This window comes from Lontra canadensis, unplaced genomic scaffold, assembly GCF_010015895.1.
Source record: "Lontra canadensis isolate GAN:19392208 unplaced genomic scaffold, GSC_riverotter_1.0 scaffold31, whole genome shotgun sequence".
NCBI lineage: Eukaryota > Metazoa > Chordata > Mammalia > Carnivora > Mustelidae > Lontra > Lontra canadensis.
The window spans coordinates 11,236,220-11,256,024 of record NW_022631025.1 but is presented as its reverse complement, the minus strand read 5'-3'; the positions used below and the strand labels follow the sequence as shown (position 1 = coordinate 11,256,024).

General features: G+C 40.6%; 1 protein-coding gene across 17 annotated transcripts in view; it reads left to right on the top strand.

The window, feature by feature from the left end:
• LOC116873011 (transient receptor potential cation channel subfamily M member 3) overlaps window positions 1-19,805 on the top strand; it is a 484,792-nt gene that overhangs the window by 349,836 nt on the left and 115,151 nt on the right. For all 17 annotated transcript variants that reach the window (XM_032866614.1, XM_032866613.1, XM_032866612.1 and 14 more), the window contains one exon: window positions 15,493-15,565. In XM_032866614.1, coding sequence (XP_032722505.1) covers window positions 15,493-15,565 — 73 coding nt within the window. The remainder of the gene's footprint in view (window positions 1-15,492; window positions 15,566-19,805) is intronic.

The window sequence follows — 19,805 nt, the reverse complement described above, 5'->3', positions numbered from 1 at the left end:
AACCTACTGGGGCTGCTTTTTGTTTCCCTTTGTATTTTCATTCTTGTCATATAACAAAGGAAGCCCTTGCTTCTTATTCTTCTCAAGCGGTCCTAGAAAAAAGCTGTGGAGAGAGCACACACTGAAATCAAAACCTGCAAAAAGGGAGAGGAAAGAAGCTGTATCCCTAGCCTGGGCATTGTGTGCAACAAACAAGGGATTTTCTCTGCCCCTGGGACTGTGGGGCAGGCACACCGGAACCAGGAGAGGAGAGCAGCCCTGGGCAGGCTTGCAAACTTAAAGGCAGAGGACGGTCTAGAGAAGGTCTGACTCTCAGTAAATGATCTTTGTGATTTTCTCTCTTAACTACCATGGTTTAAGACATAAGTTATCATACTAAAATACCTTCTTGTCCAATTGCACATGCATTCAAATACATTCATTCAAATAAACACATAAGATTCAGGATCATCTTGGGTCAGGCACGTTCCCCAGGACATCCCAATGTTGGCCTAAGATGTCCTTCCAACATGGGTCCCTGCACCATGTGGTTTCTGTCCCCAACCACAAAGCCACCTGAAAGGTTTTCTTTCTTTACCCTCTGACTCAGGCTAGGAATTTAATTTAATATCGGTTCTTATGACCATGTGGGGGACATTCTTGATCAAATGACAGCATCAGTTTTGCTTCTGATTAGCCTGCAAGGGTACACATGAAATGAGTCCTAATCCTTTAGGACCAGGGTGCCCTTGGAATACAGGGCTGAGCTTGTCTTTACTGGTGAGACTGGGGATGAATATTAGGAGGAAACCTGACTGGTCTCTGGATGACAGACAATGCAGAAATACATAGACACCCAAACCCAGACGCCGAGCATCCAAGACCCCAGACCTGCCTTTCTGGAATCCAATTAGTACATTTCAGTCTCAGAGATATTAAAGAAAAAAAAAATATTCTGACACTTGTTAAGACAGTAAGGAAGATTTTATTCAAGGAGCTCTGCACTGGAATTTTGTAGCAGGAGAGAGAGACTGGGCTCAACTCTGAACAGAAAAAAAGAAAAGTGGGAATTTATAGTTAAGGGGTAGAAGGAGGGGGGTCAATGGACAGGAAATTACTAAGAGGGTGGGAGGATTCTTGCAAAACAGACCTACCAAGATGCTTGCTAAAGGCAGCTAGGGTGCTCAGATATCACTGGGGGATGGTGGAGGATAAAGAATTTGGCCAAATACAGTGAATGATTGGATACTAAGGGTGGCGCATTCTTGCTAAAACAAGGCAATGTCAAGATGAACATGGAAGCCTAAAGGTTGGAGCCTGGTAGAGAAGAGGGTTCAGAGAAGCCAGGTTAAACTTTGGTCGGGGAGAGAGCCTTTGTTATGCACGGTCCCATCTGAAAACCAAAGCCAGATTTGAACTTGGAATGAAGAATTCATTCCGCACTCATGGGGCACCCACAACATGCCAAGCATACTACTGGGTAACAGGAATGTGGAGAGGGAAGAAGGGTCCTTGCCTTCTAAGAAATCAGACTGTTGAAGGAGGGAGACCAGCCAACAGGAGACCATCCTCTCAAACCAGGCCACCTGTCTTTGAATGTACCCCAGCTTTTCCTGACTGCCAGGCCTTCCAAATGGCATCTAACCTCCCCGGCCTCCAGGTCATCATCTGGGAAATGGGAATCATTATAGACACTAGATGATAGGTTTTTGTGGGGTCGTCCGAAGCCTATCTGTGGACCGCTTTGCGCAGTGTTCAGCATGTTGTAAATAACACAATAAACACCCTTAGTAGTATTGCCATCACAGATGGGGACATGGTTTGTAGTATGCCATCAGTGCGACAGAGGACAGACGCCTCACCCCAGGGAAGGCTGCTTTTGAGTCCAGACAGGCTCACAAGAGATGACAATTGAACAGTGCCTGAGAGGACAAGGGGCAGATAGGCAGGCAGAGCTGAAGGGACCAGACACAGCATCAGAGAGAGCAGACAGGACAAAGCCACTGCCATGGGAGAGGGAGCAGGCCCAGGGAACATGCCCAGCTTAGCAAATGGGAAGAGAATTAACAATTATTAAGCCCATGTGAGACACTAGAATCTGCACTCTGTGGTTTTAAAAGATGATCCCCCAGAAAGCTTTGCACTAACCCCGAGACAAGGCACATCCCTGATTTTCGCTCAGAAAGAACCTGAAGCTCCAAGACTTACACGAGCACCTCAGCAGTGACCTAAGGTCGCATATCCCTCTGCTGGCCTGAGTCACTTCTGGGTCCGAAGGACTCTAAAGCTTGGGTTCTGTACACAGTCTGTGCTCTGGGAGCCAGAGCATAACTGTGTTGGTGTTGGGAGGGCTGTGGGGGGCTGTGGAACATTCTCAGGGGCCAGACCGGGAAAGTCCCAGAGTTCACCGTGAGGGGTGTAAGTGTTACTCCTGGAGGAACAGCTTTTCCTGACCAGAGGAAGGGTTATCACTAATCCCAGAGGCGTAAGAGCTGCGCGTGTAAGGATCACGAGTATGGCATTCATGGCAGGGAGGTGATCTGGTTCTGCAACATGGACGGAGAATGTTTTAAAAATGGTCATTTGTTTCTGTGAGTTTGGCTTTTTTAGATTCTAAATGTAAATGATATCATGCAGTATTTGTCTTTCTCAGTCTGACTTATCTTATTTAGCATAATACCCTCAAGGCCCACCCATGTTGTCACAGAGGGCAGGATTTCCTTCTTTCTCAAGGCTGAATAATATTCCCTCCCGTGTGTTATCATCCATTCATCTGTTGACAGCCACTTAGATGGCTTCTGTATCTTGGCTATTGTGAATGACGCTGCAGGGAACACAGGAGTGCAGATCTCTTTCTGACATCCCGTTTTCATTTCCTTTGGATGGATACCAAGAAGTGGGGTTCCTGGATCCTATCATGAGCTAATGCTGCAGTGGTAATCATACCGCCACATATAAGTGTATCAAGTCAACACACTACAGACCGGAAATGTATACACCATTATATGTCAATTACATCTTGATAAAAAATGGTAATTTGCCCAAAGCTAATGAACAGATGAGAGTGAGACAGCAAAAGGAAACAAAGTTACCATATGGTACCAGGCACAAAAATCAAGATCCCTTCTTAGGGATGTTCTCGAGGGACTTAATGTATCAGATAGGAAGCCAAACCTATTAGATGCCCCCAATGCAGATTTTCTGCCATTTTGAGCACAAAGAAAGAAATTGTGTGATCTTTCTAAAGCTAAAAAGAGCCCTAATGATCATCTAGTTGGAGTTGTTGTTGTTGTTATTATTATTATTATTATTATTTTGTAGATGGTAAAATCAAGATTCAGAGAAGTGAGATGATTAGGCCAAGATCCTTTTGACATGTGGCATCCGCCATATGAAACTAGCCGCATCCTATCAGCCATACAAAGAAAGTCCAGGAATCCGAAAGCATTCACGCAGGCAGGTGCCCAGAGGGCTGCCCCAAGGGCGTCCCTTGTTGTCAGGAAGCTGACAACAAGTTCATTGCTGGGGGAACTAGACCGGCTGAAGAAGAGACACAAGAGAACCCCACCATCTGTAACACTTTATGTGGCTTTCTTGGCAGTCTCTCCCGTGGGAGATCACAGAAAGATGTAGTGTCTTGATAAATATAACAGGGAAGTCAGATAAAAGATAGAATGCTACCTTGTAATGATAAATAAAAAAAAATAAAGCCACCAAAATAACCCCTAAAAATTATTACAGCCCCAATAAGGAGCCCATATGGTGTTGGCCTTTGAGAACCATCTGTGGCCCTACATATTCTCCTCAGAGAGATTTCTAATTATTTTTTAAAAATATATAAGAAAACACACACGAATCCAATAATGCCCTTCCTGAGATAGAAAGTAATCCTTCGGGTTGAATTGAATTTTCACCCATCTGTCTGGCTGACGAGATGGTAGATGACAAATATTCTTGATTCTGCTAGCCAAGGCCATGAGATATAGAAAGAAGCTTCTAGAAATGTTATTACTGGACCTGTAGGATCTGTCATGTTGGTACCCAGTGAGGTACACCACATGGTTATATAACAGATGAAAGAGGTAATGTCAGTTGTCAGGAGAAGAACTGAAAGCAGGAGACGGTAGGTGACAGGTTGTCATATAGGTCCAACCCCCTAAAGGGCCCTGCTGAAGTTTCTCCAAATAATTAATAGATGAGGAGTTTAGCCTGTTCCCATTTTTTGCTCTCATCACAAACTCAGCTGGGCTGCTTTTTCTGTCCTCCCTCTGTGTCACCTTACGGTCGCAAAGCGTTCCTCAGATTATGAAGGATATGTCAGTCAAGATCTGGGGAGCCTTGGTTGAGTTCCTGACACATATTTAATGGTTTCCTTACTGTGACATGTGCTGAAAAGCAAAAAACAAAAAAAAGAAGAGGAAGATGAAGTCTCCAAAGCTCATGTTTACCAAATGATTTCATTTGAGCCTTTATGTAAGCCAGTGCTGCCCTGGGACCAAGGCAGCAGCTAAGGGCTAAAGGAAACATCAGGAAAATGAAAGTAGGAGAAAATCATGAGGTCAGTCTGTTTTTCAAGACCCCTTTTCCAAAAAAAGAAGAGCCTAAACTCCTCCTGGTGGTTGGTAGTGGTGCAAGTAAGCAGGGGACAAGAGCTGATCCTGCTCAAAGCTCCTGTGTCCCCAAATCAGAAGGCTGCACTCTCAACAGGGCGTGTGCTGATTTCCCACCGCCATTTTGTACAACCAGCTTGGCGAGAGTTGCCTCCCTCTCTCCAGCACGTCACTGGCTGGGTTGGAGGCCATTACAGTAAATCTGGTTCGAGAACAACATGAGTGGGGGTTTTTTTGTTATTTTGTTTTGGGTTTGGGTTTTTTGTTTTTGTTTTTGTTTCTGTTTTACTTCAGCTCGCTTATGAGGTACTGAAATACTCATTTCTAGCTGCAAGACAGTTGGTGACAAGAGTTCCAACCTTTTGGGGATCTATCCTAAGGACAGAATACCACATACAGATCAGGTTTTAAATGATATTCATCCCATTGTTATCTGTATCAGGCATTTAGACACAATATAAATGTCCAACAAAGCAGGTATTGGTTAAGTGAGCTATTCTCATCTATTGGACAGAATACTTTATAGATATTGAACATCATGCTTTTAAAAGAGTTCCCAATAATACAGGAAAGCACTTAGTTAGAATGCTAATGGAAAAGAGTATGAGAATACAAACTAGCAGTTCACAAATATGCCTAGCCCCCCCAACACAGACACATATATACACCGTGGCAATGGGGGGAAAGAAAAGAAGAAAAAGAAAAGAAGAAAGAGACCTGAAGGAAATAAACAAAGGTATCATTAGTAGTTATCTTTGGGTAGGACTTGGGATTTGGGAAACTATTTCTCATTTGACTTTTTCTAAACTTCCTTCAGTTTTTCATGACCATCATGCACGGTCATGCAATGCTTTTATAATAAGAAAAAAATTATTTCTCATATTGGCACCAGTGGGCTTCTGACCTCTGAATTTTATTTCTTAAAGAGAGAAACAAACACTAGTCTTCTTAATTACAGTGGGAAAAAGAGAAAGGGGAGTCAAGGATTAGAGTCAAACAAGCAAAACCTCCTCCTTTCTCTGGCACTCGGGTAATTGCCCCATTGTGCATGCGTGAAGATCCCTTGAGAGAACGTGGCGTCACGGGAATATGGGTGTGCTCTAATCTACTAAAAGCAACCTAAACAGAATTGTGTCCCAAAAGTAGAGAGAACACACTTTTAAAATTAACTGGCAAATCCAATGTGTAATAAAATATCCTTTTAGAAGTCAGCTAATCGCATATTTTATCCGATGTGTAAATTCATACATCTGAGTCTTTGGAAGGTAGGGCAAAGTAGATTTACAGTAATTTCATCCAATTTCTATCTCCATAGCATTACTTTTTATTCAGCCACTTCAAAACGAGACTGAATCCTGTTCAAAAATATTACACGGAGAGTCAATACATAATTTATATAGAACTCCATAACAAATGAGTACATTTACTTGGTATTAATTTTCTCACAAAAATTTTGACTGTCCCCTTCCACTGATCTTTGGTTTGCTCATTTCCAGTTGTGTTTGAATTTCCTATGATTTCCTCCCCTCCTCTATATAAATCAGCCTGTCCCTTTCCAAGCTAGCACCTTTGGCACAACGTTACCTTTAAGAATTTTGTCAACCAGGAGAGCCTAGGTGGCTCAGCCAGTTAAGCGTTTGATTCTTGGTTGTGAGATTGAACCCCATGTCAACTCTGCAGTCAACACAAATTCTGCTTAAAGATTCTCTCCCTCTCTCCCTCCCCCTGCTCTTGCTCTTTCTCAAGTAAAGAAATAAATCTTTAAAAAAGAAAGGAAAAAAAAAAGGATTTTGTCAATCAAAAGGAGTTCTTTTCTACAGATGGTGGAAATAAAATAGGAGTGTATTTTAGATGGCATAGGAACTTTTCATCCAGTTGCATTGCTGTCTTCCTTGGGCCAAGTGACCTTTAGTCGTACCAGAGTGAAAACTGAAGCCAATATCTCCTCAAAGTCCTTTTGTTATCCACCATAATTCCTGGGGCCTTGTGTCATTCTGTGTCTTGATGAACATTGATTTTTACATTTCCTATTAAACCCTCAGTTGTCTCTTGAATATTAATATTTCATCAGGGAAATATTCTGCTTCGGTGGTGATTTTCTTTAGCAAAGGGGGAGTGGCAGAGAGAGAATTTCAAGCAGACTTCTGGCTGAGTGCAAAGCCCTCTGAGGGCTCGATCTCACAGCCCTGAGGTCATGACCTGAACCAAAATCAGGAGTCAGACACGCGTCTGACTGAGCCATCCAGGTGCCCCTTTGCTGGTGGTTTTTAAGTTACTCCATTGTGAGGATTGAATGGCTTCTGGGTCTAATGGTGTCCCTCTCTCCCTGCTCCAGTCCTCAGGAGACACATCTCCAGATTTTATTAAGAAATTAAATGAGTAAATAGGAGACATTTCAGAGATGGTTCTTTGAAGAAAGTTTCAGATGTAGCATGTTAATGTCCTCAAAGTTGTTGGTTAACATTATTATAGGTGGACTTTCCTGAATGTCTACAAAATCATAAGACTTGTGCTAATTACCTATTGTATAGTTTTGGTGTTTCTCTAAAATTCTCTGACATGTTCCAAACCACTTGTCAAACCCAGGTATCGTCTCTTACATAGCTAACACAGCATGAAATGACTGTGGAATGTTCCTTTCTGTTTGTGATAGATGGAGCCAAAGTGGCCTTGCTACTTACCAATATTTTTCAGCTTAATATCATGGCTATTTTCATTTTCAAAAGCTTGCTTCAATCTCCATGTCAATTTTTACAGATTCCTTGCCTGCTGTTACATAAATAAAAATCACAAATTAAGCTAGTTAATAGACACCTTGAACAGGAGTCAGTTTAATTTTTCCAGTATGTTTTTCTGTAGCTTCATCTTTGTTCCACTCCAGGACCTGCTGGGTTTTAGAAGTGGAAAGTCCATGATTAGTTCACCCGCATGTACTCCGTTTTATTATTTAAGTGGTGAATACACTTGCTTGTTGCCCAGAAGATGAACCAAACCATCTTCAAATATAAAATTACTTCTCCCACGTCATTTTTAGACTTCTGGGATTTTGTCATTTTTCTATAATATATTCCTGCTCTGAGTCTTTTTCCATACCATGGTTTAATCTACATGGCACTGAAGTTTCAGACATTTTGGTGAAACATATTTCTGGGTTAATCAGTTGCTGCTGGATCTCAAAACTGTCACATTCATCATAAGCCTCGAACAATTTCTAAGAACCCAGGCAGCCCAGTTTCTGTCACATAATGTTTGACTAAGTGCTTAGCACTAATACAGCATCCAGGAGAGTCTTAATTGAAATTGATGGTTTGCATTTGAAATACCAGCTTGGTGTCTAGCCTAACGTGGCCATGCACTTTAGCTGTGTTACCATCCCTTGTGGACCGTGCTACTTTTTCATTTACCAGTTTCCTTAACACAGCGATTTGGTAACAGTTTATCCAGTCAGCAAGGACGACTGGCAATCCCGTCTGCAAACAGACCTCTCTTTTATACAAGACGACGTGTGCAAACAAGGAGAAGGGAGGGCTAGAGCAGAGTGCCAAGTAGCCTCCCAGAGTCTGCGGGAGGCACAAGGGGGAGTGAGGGTTCCATCCCTGTTATACCAGAGGGCTTCCTTTGTGGCACATGTCAGCTGAACGTCTTGTGGTGGGTTCTGCAAGCAGAGGGAAGGACGCTCCAAAAAGAAGGGAACTGAATAAACAAAGTCTAAGAGGATAGAAACAACGTTGGGGGCCCGGAAAGGACCAAGTTGCTCAGTACAGCTGGGGCATCAGGCGTGTGGGGCTGGGCGGTGGTGGGAGTAGCAGCAAGGGAGTAGCAGCGACCATGTATCAGCAAGAGATAAAACTAAAGACCTAGATGGGAATGCGATACTGGCAGTCCTTGAATTCCCTGCGAAGGATGTTTAGCAATGGGAACACCTGAGTGGCTCAGTCAGTGAAGCGTCTGACCTCGGCTCAGGTATGATCTCAAGGTCCTGGGATTGAGTCCCTTGTCCTCAGGCTCCCTGCTCCGTGGGGAGTCAGCTGCTCCCTCTTCCTCTCCATCTGCCCCTACCCTCCCTTGTGCTTGCCCTCTCTCCCTCTCGCAAATAAATAAATAATATTTTTTTAAAAACGCATTTTTAGCAATGCAAGCCACTAAAATATTTTAGTAAGGAGGGTGATATAATCAGGAAGATCACTTGGGCAGCAGCATGGGGAGTAGGAATGGAAGGACCAGCATGGGGAGGACCAGTAAAGAAATTCCTGGGAAGTTAAGAGTCTACAGGCTGAATAATGGCCATGACAGTGAGACGGAGAATGAGGAGGAGGCTGTAAGGAACCTGGACATACCATATGCTTACTCACTTCCCTCCATCTCTCTTATATAGAATGCACTAGAAGGAGGTGAGCTCCAGGAAGGCAGGAATTTTTTGTCAGCTCTGCTCACTGCTCTGTCCCAGCACCTCCACGGTCCATAGCACAGAGATGCTCCATGAATCTGTGTTTCCTGACTCCCTTGTTTGCAGGGGGGTGCAGGTGACAGATATGACGCCCTGACTCCCTCCCGACTTTGAACGGGGTGCAAAATGAGAGCCAGAACATAAGCAGAAGAGATGCTTGGCAGACCAGTTCGAGGGGTGGAAAATACAGGCATCTTGTCATTTGGAAAGACTTAGCCTCCCTTCAATCTGAGAATCAGAATTGCGTCTGGGCTAAGGCAATTTGTCCGCAAGTGAGCTGAAGATAGAAAATGTCAAACTGAATTTGGGGGACCGTTGTAGGTTTTTTAAACAAAATGAGGTTTGTTCTTTCAAATCTTAAAGAACACTTTAATCTCTCTATATTTCATAGCATTTTGACAAAATAACCAACCATGTCAAACAAATCCAAGAGTTGCTTTTAGAGTACATGTTGAAAATACCAATTTTATCAAAAAGGAAAATCAAGCTTTATTTACTAAATCAATCAATAAAATAACTAAATAACTTCTACTTCTTTGTAATTAAAAACGTTTTTTCTGTTAAAGGTACATTGATGAGATTTAATAGAATGAGCATAGCCTGCCCCTAAAATGACCAAAACAAGGCAAAAATAACAAAAAACATATATTTGTTTTAAATCTTCATCAGTGCTTAGCACAGAAGAAGATGAAAAAGGATACCATGCTGGGAGGCAAGAAATTTTGAGTAATTTCTGGAACATTAAAAGCAGGTATAAAAAAATAAAAAAATAAAAAGCAGGTATAGAGACTAGAATTTGCAAGGGCTGTTGGGTGGCTCAGTTGATTAAGCATCTGACTCTTGATCTCAGCTCAGGTGTTAATCTCAGGGTCATGAGGTCAAGCCCTTTGTTGGGCTCTATGCTGGGTGTGGAGGCTACTTACAAAAACAAAAATTAGAGCTTGCAAATTATTTGAGCAGTAAAATACATACCATAAAGTTAAAAATTATTTCAGTTACCATACAGGATCAGAATAAACAAAAGCAGGAAATAGGAGTGTTCTACCTATAAACTCAGCCATGGGCCTTCCATGTGCACTCCCTGCAGTGCTGTTTGTCATGACCAAAGATGGATGGGAGACACCCAATGCTCATTGGTAGAAGATTGGTTACAGAAATCATAGTACATGCATATAATGAAGCATCTGGAGTCAACGAACAATGAAGCAAGCAGTCTTCAAGGCTGAGTGGAATGGTCTCCAGGATAGTCAAATAAAAAAAGTGAAATGTTATAATGTATAAAGCTTGCTACCATTCGTGTGAAAAGGGAGAGATGCATGCATTTCTGTTTATTTACAATGTAGAACATCTCCAAAACCAGTCATATGCTTGCCTTTGTTGAGAAGTGCTGGAAAACTAAGGACAGAAAGGATACCCTTCATTTTTACCATATATTTCTTTATGCTGTTGGGATATTGTTCTTGCCATGTGCATTTATTATCTAAGCAAATATGATATTTTTAAAGGAAAAGAAAGGTAGAAGGGAAATGATAAAGTCTAGAAAATAGAAAACAAAATACGCTGAAAAAAAGACGAAAGAAATCAGTAATCATATTAAACATAGCTGAATTCTTTTCTGCCTTGAAGAGAAAGATATTCTGATTCATTTAAAAAAAAAACAAACAAACAAACAAACTCTAGCCTTGTTGTTTACGAGATAGACACCTAAAACAAAATGCCACCAAGAAGTGACCCTCCCAAAAAACCCCACAAATGCACAGATGGAATAATATATCAGACACATTCTAATCCCCTATAAGAGCATATATGGTGATTAAAATGTTAATTTAAAATAAAATGTAACGCAAAGCAACAGCACTAAATAGAAAAGGAAGCTAGTTGATGTTGATAAAAACTGCAGCCCACCAAGAACAGACTGTCATGAACCTTTATACATTTTTGAAAAGCTTCAAAACATGCAAACCAAAGACTTATTTACTTTGAAGGAATAATTATGAAGCGTTACTCATAATAGGAGACTTTAACAGGGCGCCTGGGTGGCTCAGTGTGTTAAATCGCCTGTTTTCGGCTCAGGTCATGATCCCAATGTCTTGGGATCAAGCCCCGCATTGGGCTCTCTGCTCAGCAGGGAGTCCTTCTCTCTCTCTCTGCCTCTCCCCCTACTTGAGATCTCTGTCAAATAAATATTAAAAAAAAATAGGAGACTTTACCATGCCTCTTGAAAATAGGTATGTAGAGTATTTGAATAAAAAGTATGATCTGTATCTATATCAATCTACCTAAAACTCTGTACCCAGCAGATAGAGAAGACATGCTTTTTTTAAGCAAAAGAGCATGTTTAAAAAATGTTAAAATACACACATTCTAACATTAAAAACAATTTTAAGAGAAAATAAGTGACATATATTTTTAAATGAATGAAAATTACATAATGCATATAAAAACATGTGAGATACATAATCTTAGATCCATGATTAGGAAACAAGAAGGAATAAAAATAATATAACCACAGCATCCACCTAAAATTCTAGGAAAAGAATAGCTTAAGGGAGCAAAAACAGAAGAAATGAATGGATAATGATAAAAACAGAAAATAGTAACTTCAAATTGTAAATAATAATATTGATCCATAAAATTAAAATCAAATTCTTGGAGATGACCGAGATTTTGATTAAGTTAAAAATAAAGAATTTTTTAAAATCCATATAATTCTAGACAAAAAAGAGATTTTTAAAAAATAAGAGAATTGTTCATATAATTGTGTACCCATGAACTTGAAAATGTAGATGAAATATCTGATTACATAGGAAATTACATGAAACTGACTCAGGGATAGTCAGAAAAGCTAAATTGGTCAATAATTGCTGGAAAATTTATATAGGTGATCAGCGATCTGTCCCTAAATAAGGATGTTTATAGACATCCTCCTAAACCTGGAGAAGTGGGAGAATTTCTTTTGTTATATAAACTGTTCTGGGGCATAAGTAAATTCAAAAGCCTTTCCAAGTCATTCTGAAAAGTCACTGCAACTCTAATCCCAAAATGAGGCAAGATTGATGACATGTACCAACCTCATTTCCAAACAGTTGCAAAGACCTAAATAAAATATTAGTGCTGTTAAAGAATCATATATCAATACCAGTGAATTTTTATCAACCTATCATACTCCAAAACTACTATTTTGATTCACAGCCCCACCAAGAATATTTAAGAATACTTGATTTTCTGCATCTCTGCCAAACTTGGGGTTGGTAGAATGGCTCTGATTTTATTTGACCTTTTACCCCCTGAGGTTAGATGGATACATCGTGTAATTGGGATTTTAAAATGTCTTAAATTTCAAATAAAAATGTTTTAGAGTAGTGATGAAGACACAATCCCACTAATCAGCTCAAGGCAAAATTATGAAATAAATTTTGTCTTTGGAACCTCCAGCCTCTCCTTCATTCTTCCTTCTCATCTCGAATAGGGGCATGGACGGATGGGCAGCCACTCCCTCCACATCAGTTTTCCAGAAAAACTGTGAAGCCCTGGCATACAATTCCACGTCAGGCTCCTTGACAAACAAAAACAGAGAGGGGCGCCTGGGTGGCTCCATCAGTTAAACATCCAAAAATCGAGAGATTTCGGCTTAGTTCCTGATCTCAGGGTCATGGGATTGAGCCCTGTGTTGGGCTCTGTGCTCAGTGTTGAGTCTGCTTGAAATTTTCTCTCTCCCTCTCCCTCAGACCGTTCCTTCTCTCTCTCTCTCTCTCAAATAAATAAATAAATCTTTAAAAAAACAAACATGTAACTGTGTCTCCACTGCCTCTTACCCCAAATCCTTTAGAAACCCTACACTATAAACCTTCTTTTCCCCTCCTCAAATCTGTTCCTAGGAAGGCCTGATAATGTTATATTTCAGGGTAAATTTTTCTATTTGCTGCCTCAGAAAAATTTGTGTAAGAAATGTGATCTCTAATTAGGCAGTAAAATGTCAGCATCTACAGAACAAGTAGGTCCGATGTTTAAGGAATTCTTTGATGCCTAAGTTTTGGATTTTTCCGAAACAATGAGCTCACATGTTACTCTGATTCTCCTCAGCTTGTTCCTAGCTAAGGACGCAGCATAGCCAGCCTGGCTCAAAGAGTTCATCTGTAGGGTTGGCCAAGTTCCACTTCTGCCCCCCTGGTTCTTAATCCTATGGACTGCAGACTGTCTTCCCAATTCAGGCACCTGTCCCCGAGTTCCGAACTGAGAAGAGCTGCCTCCCTTCTTCCAAGTGGATTTTGTGGGGACAACCGTAGGCATTTGGGAGAATGTCCTGTTGGCCCTTTGGCCAGACCTACAGACGAGCGGAAGTCGATTTCAGTGCAAATCTAACAGAGCTGGGGCACGCCTCCACACGCTGGTCCTTTCCAGAGATCACAGTTTTGGCCTGTGAGCCAAACACAAGGTGTAGATAGGTTTTGTTTGTCTCTCTCTATTTTTCATATTTTTACGTTCAAAAGCCTACAAAGGCATTTCAGTCTACACTCTCTGCCTTACACTCATCCCACACTCCGACCTCAGGACATGAACAATCAAGACACAAAAGAATTAAGCAGCTCACAAGTCAGATGTTCATATGATCTTTCTTCCCCCTCTTTGTTGCTGTGTTTAAGGCACAAGACAAAAATGTCAGGGCTCTTGGGTTCTAATCACAACTCTCCTAGCTAACTAACTCATTTTGTGACCTTAAACAAGTTATTTTGGATAGTGGACTGGATTTCTAAGGCAACTGATAATGTCACAGTCTTTGAGTCTGTGTCTCTTCTTTCCCTCACAGTGGCTAAACTTGGAATTCTCTGTTAGCAAATGCAGTAAAGTGTACTTCCCATATTTGGAAACGGACAAGCACTATTGTTTTCCCGTTTTATAGCTAGAGAAACCTGAAGCCTAAAGCAGCTGAGAAAAATAGTAATTCAGGGCAGATAGTCAAATAACCTTTTGGCTCCCTTAAGTAACTTCCCTCTGACTTGAAGAAGAGATTTTGTTATTGTTCAGCATTATTTGGGGACTTTGTATTAATTCGACATGTATCATTCCTTCGTTGCTGTGTCTTTACGTTCCGTCCTGCAATTCATCCCTGGAGAATACTTTCCTCCCCTGGATCACCGAAAGGAAAGATGTTATTGTAGTGTCTGCTTTCCCCTTCTTACAACCTGGAAGTAATTGCTAAGTTACTCTCAAGGGAGTTCAAGGTTATTTTTTTTTTAATTTAAATTCAATTTTATTAACATACAGTGTATTGTTAGTTCAGAGGTAGAATTTAGAGCTTCATGGTTGCATACAACACCCAGTGCTCATTACTTCAAGTATCTTCCTTAATGCCCATCCCCCAGTTACCCCATCCCCTCATCCACTCCCCTCCCCTCCAAACCCTCAGTTTGTTCCCTAGAGTTCAGCATCTCTTACGATTTGTCTCCCTGTTTTCCTCTTATTTTATTTTTCCTTCCCTTCCCCTATGTTCATCTGTTTTGTTTCTTAAATTCCATATATGAGTGAAATCATATATTTGCCTTTCTCTGAGTTATTTCACTCAGCACAATACCCTCTAGCTCCAACCACATCGTTGCAAATGGGAAGACTTCATTCTTTTTGACGGCTGCATAGTATTCCTGTGTGTGTGTGTGTGTGTGTGTGTGTGTGTGTGTGTACACACCACATCTTCTTTATCCATTCATCTGTTGATGGTACTGCTATAAATATTGGGAGGCAGGTGTCCCTTCAAATCACTATGTTTGTGTCCTTTGGGTAAATACCCAGTAGTATGACTGCTGGGTCATAGAGTAGCTCTATTTTTAGCTTTTTGAGGAAACTCCATATTGTTTTCCAGAGTGGTTGCACCAGTTTGCATTTTCACCAACAGTGCGAGAGAGTTCAAAGGGGTTCAAGGTTAGTGAGAGGACTAAAGAATCTAGAGCCATCACACTCTTGAGAAACCCTTTGTAACTATTGCTGTGGAGTAAGTGTGGTGATGGCATTGCACACACGCAGATACATGCACACATGCACACACACACACACATACACATGTGTAGGACCACTTACTGAAGGGCATACTAAACTACTTTTAAACACTTAATTTCTCAACTCACCGTGTACGTCACAGCTTACGCATTTAAGTCCAGTAAGTTTTCATTTTAAAACTGAAATGATAGAAGAGGACGTTTTCCTCGGTCTCGGGTTTCTCATCGTTGTTAACATAATCAATGCAATTATATGAGTTGGTCTCTGTTAGGAGGCTATGAGACATCTTCCTCTTAATGAACTGCAGAACCCTGTAGCTGAATTCCTGCTCTGTCTGCTTCCCCTGGGGCCAAGAATCCACCTTGTAGATATTAAGATAATCTGTGTTCAGATATGGTCTCATTGATTGAATTTGTCTTGGGGAAAAACATGCATTGTTAATGGTCCCCTTGTCTCAAATTGCAGATTACGGTATTCCGGATGGGATCAGAAGGACACCAGGACATTGACTTAGCTATCCTGACAGCTTTGCTCAAAGGTAAAAGAGTTTCTATGTCCAGAGAGTAAAAAAATAACTTAAATGGATTAACATAGCAACCTTGTCTCCTAATAGTAGATGCAATCCCAAATGATACTGTGATATCCAATTATTGATAACATAAGGACTTCTCCTGGAAGACATTGTTCCTGCTATAAAATTCTTCTATGATAGAGCTGTCGAAGTATGACTCAATTTCATAAAGTTTAAATGTATTACAATTCAGTCATGTCCATTGAGTCATAAAAATATACAAAGTAAAAGGCTAATGTAGTACATAAGACACTAAGTCACTGAAGTTGTTTAATAATTATTACCCTGTCTACTTCCAAAAACCATTTAATCTGGTATAGATGGTAGATAGATACAGAGATATAATAATGCATTGAAAATGGAAAATCAAAACCATTGAGAAGAAAGGAGGAAGAAATAAACAAAAAAACTAGGTTACTATACTTGTAATTGGAACATTAAATTTAACTCTAAGTTTCCTTGAAGTCCAGGCAAAAAGAGAATTAGATTTTATGATTTTCCTTGAGGGTGGATGTTTGTCCTGTTCTCTAGTGCCCTTACTATCAAGAAGTCTCACTACATGTGCTCATCCTTGGAACCAAATCCCAGAGAAGAGCTGTTTCCTCTAGGCGCCCCAGATCAAATTCTGTCCTTCATGCCCCCTTAATAGGTCTAAACATTTGACCCATAACATTCAGCATTAAAATAAACAGAAGGAAGTCATCTCTGTTCAGCACTGAACTGGAAACTAGAACTATGAGACAAAACAAAACCACAAATCTTGTTGAACGTGGTTCTCAGTTCAAGCTGTTGCCCTCGTTCTCCCCAAGCCCCATACTTTGCCTGCTGCTCCATTTAATCACAAGGTTGGTGACTGCCTGTTTGTAAGCCTTCCTGGATCGTGAGCTCTGTGAGGGCAGAGAATGTGTCTTACCAATGGATAAGGCACACCTCACCACCTCCCCCAAGCCCTCACACGTGGCAGCATTTGGTCCATTTTTGTTGAATAAATGAAGGAATTGATTACTGAGTGAATGATTATTGAATGATTCAGTGACAGACTTAACATTCCAAAATTGAAATTCAGAATAACAACCATTGTATGCTATTCTCCATTCTCCCTACCCTTTCTCCACCATTAATACTTCCTTGAATACCCATCCTGTGACAGCCATTGTGCCTGTGCTAAGCTTTTTACAAATGCTGTAAACATTAATTATTACAGCAACTGTGTTGTGTAGCAGCTATCTTTAATCCCCATCCTACAGACAGGTAAGTGGAGCTACAAGATTTCAGTAACTTGCTCAGGGTTACCATGCTAATTAATAAGCCTTGAACTTAGATCTAGGCTCTTCGAAGTCTTCACTGTACTACATGTGGCCCCCTTAACGCTAGAAGCCATTGATCCCCTCCATGTATCCCCCGAAGATGTATTTGCACATTCATTCAAAATCCCAGTCACATTTCAGAAATTCACAATCCTGCAAGCTGTATCATGTGTCCCAGGTTGAGAACGTCACTCTGAAGCAGTTCATTCCAATGAACTGACAAAGACATGAAGAAGAATTCATGCATGGGCCTGTGCGTGGGCTGAACCACAGAGCACTCTCTGGCCTCCGTTCTCCAACTGTCAGGGATAAAATTAAAAGTTTGAGGCAGGAAAGTCTCTAATACTTCCTATTCTTACACAAAAATAAGAAAAAGTAATAAAACCAGTAACTAACACTTATTGAAGACTTGCTATGGTGCCAAATGCTGTGTTCGATACGTTCTGTGTATAAATTCATTTAATCTTTCCAGGTTGGATGACCAGTTCATTACAAGGCCCATCTTATCAATAAGGAAAGTGGGACACAGAAAATTCAGTTGCATGACCAAGATCAGCTGGCCAGTAAGCAGTAGAGACAGGCTGCCCCCATAGCCCTCGACTTGTATAGACTACCAAGGCATCCTTATTGCATTGATAATAAGAAGTAGATTTGCCCCATATATCACCTTGAATCAGAACTCAGCAAGTGGAGAAGTGGCTCCATTATTGGTTAAACACATATAAGCCATCACAATATCTTCTACTGTCAATATTTTCTTTTTCTTTCACCAATGTGTGACTTAAACTTGTGTTTTACCTTTAGATCATAGAATTTATTTGTTATAATATAAGAGAGCTATTTCCCGACTGTGCAGAACAGATCCCATGAAATACATTTTATATTGTAACCAAGTAGTTATACATATGTTTTTAGAAAGCTGAAGCTAAAGCTCATGAAATTATATTTACATTGTATGCAATGAAATTGAGTATTTTCTATTCTATTCTATTCTATTCTATTCTATTCTCTTTAATGCTGATTATATCCCACTAAATTGATTTCATGACCCACTAATGGGTCATAATCTGGAGTTTAAAAAACACTGCCATAGTAGATTAAAGGAAATTATGATTGCTCTAAGAAATTAACATTTCTAATCACTATTATGAATATTATTTATGCAACAGTTGATGCTAATGGGAATTTCTGCCATTAAAAGATTCTGATGTATCAACTCTATTTTACAAAGGCTTTTAAATGCTGATTTTGACCCAGCTGATTTGTGAAGGATGCAAGCTTAATCCTTTCGCTGACTTTGTTGGAGGCCAAGAGCATACTTCTATCAGTTTCAAATTTTTAAGTTTGTTAAATTGTGCTTATCTATTTTTTTTAATTATGCCTAGGCACGTAGTATGGTTTAACACTTAATTTTTATAATTATAGTTAATTTTCAATTATCCTATGCATGAGGGATTTTTTACAGTCAAGTTTTTATTCCTGCCATCATCTGAGAAAACTAGAAATTAGATAGGAGGAGGGGGAGAAAGGTGTGAGACTAAACACTGGTCTATAAATCCAGAGTCCAGCGAAGGGAAAAAAAAAAAAAGGAACCAGGTGGTCATGGAGAAATTCTACCTTTGCTGACCCATTGCTTCTGATTGGGTTTGATTTTCTTCAGTAACTGTATATATTAAAGGATACTGTTTATAGGACACAGACTTCCTGGGTATTTGTTCAAAAATAAAGAAAGAAGGAGACAAAAAGAATGCTGTTCCAGAGGTCTTAGAGGCTCGCAGTTTCTTTGAAAGCTGACCTGGGGTAGCTTTTGAGAATACATGATACAACATTTATCTTTCATGTTAAGGTAACTGCTCCCTGAAAGTGGTGGGCTGAGGCTAGAAACCGTCCACCCTCCACCCTTCTCCTTTGCCGCCCTCTCCTCTCCCCTGCCTACTCAATGGGAACCCAAGGAAAATGCAGAGAAAATGCAGGACGTTGACTATTCAGACAAACAACAAATAAATTTTTAGCGTAAGCGTGTCCCAAATATTGGCTGGAACTTACTTATACTAAAAAAAGCTGTTCATTATTTATCTGAAATTCATCCTTAACTGGGAGTCTTGTGTTTCTATTTGCCAAGTCAGGCTTCCCTACTCAGGGGAGGCCTGGTGCCATGAATATTTCTGGACTTCAGACATCCTGAGTGGTTCTAGGGGAAAAGTGCTCAAAAATCTAGGGAAGTCACCGAGTCCCTCTCTGTCTGCGTCCTTCTTAGCCCCGCCCTGTCTAAATCTTAGCAACCAGAGGCTTCACTGGAAACAACCCCAAACTTACCTTTGTAAACTATCCGGTGTTTACCAGCCTGCTCTGAGTCACCTTTTCCTGGCCAGTGTGCGCATGCCCCTTGCTTTAGCCCCTTCTGCTCCAGGATCAACAAGGCCAGAAAAAAATCTGCTCAGCAGGGTCCCTTGACCCTCTCTGTGGATGTAATTATTTCCAGTTTTAAAAAATCTTCTCTTGGGCAGCTCAGAAGTCAAATCACATGGGTGTGTACCCTTTCATTCTTCTGCATGTATGGAAGTACAATATGTGGCAATCACTATCCTCCATAAGCAAAAAATTTTTTTTCTTTGGGTTTTTTTTAGAGATTTTTTTTTAGAGCTATTCTTTTTTTTTTTAATTTAGTTTTGTTTTTCAATGTTCCAAGATTCATCGTTTATGCACCACACCCAGTGCTCCATGCAATACTTGCCTCCTTAATACCGACCGCCAGACTCTCCCAACCCCCACCCCCCTCCCCTCCAAAACCCTCAGTTTTTTTCTCAGAGTCCACAGTCTCTCATGGTTTGTCTCCCCCTCCGATTTCCCCCAACTCACTTCTCCTCTCCATCTCCCCATGTCCTCCGTGTTATTCCTTA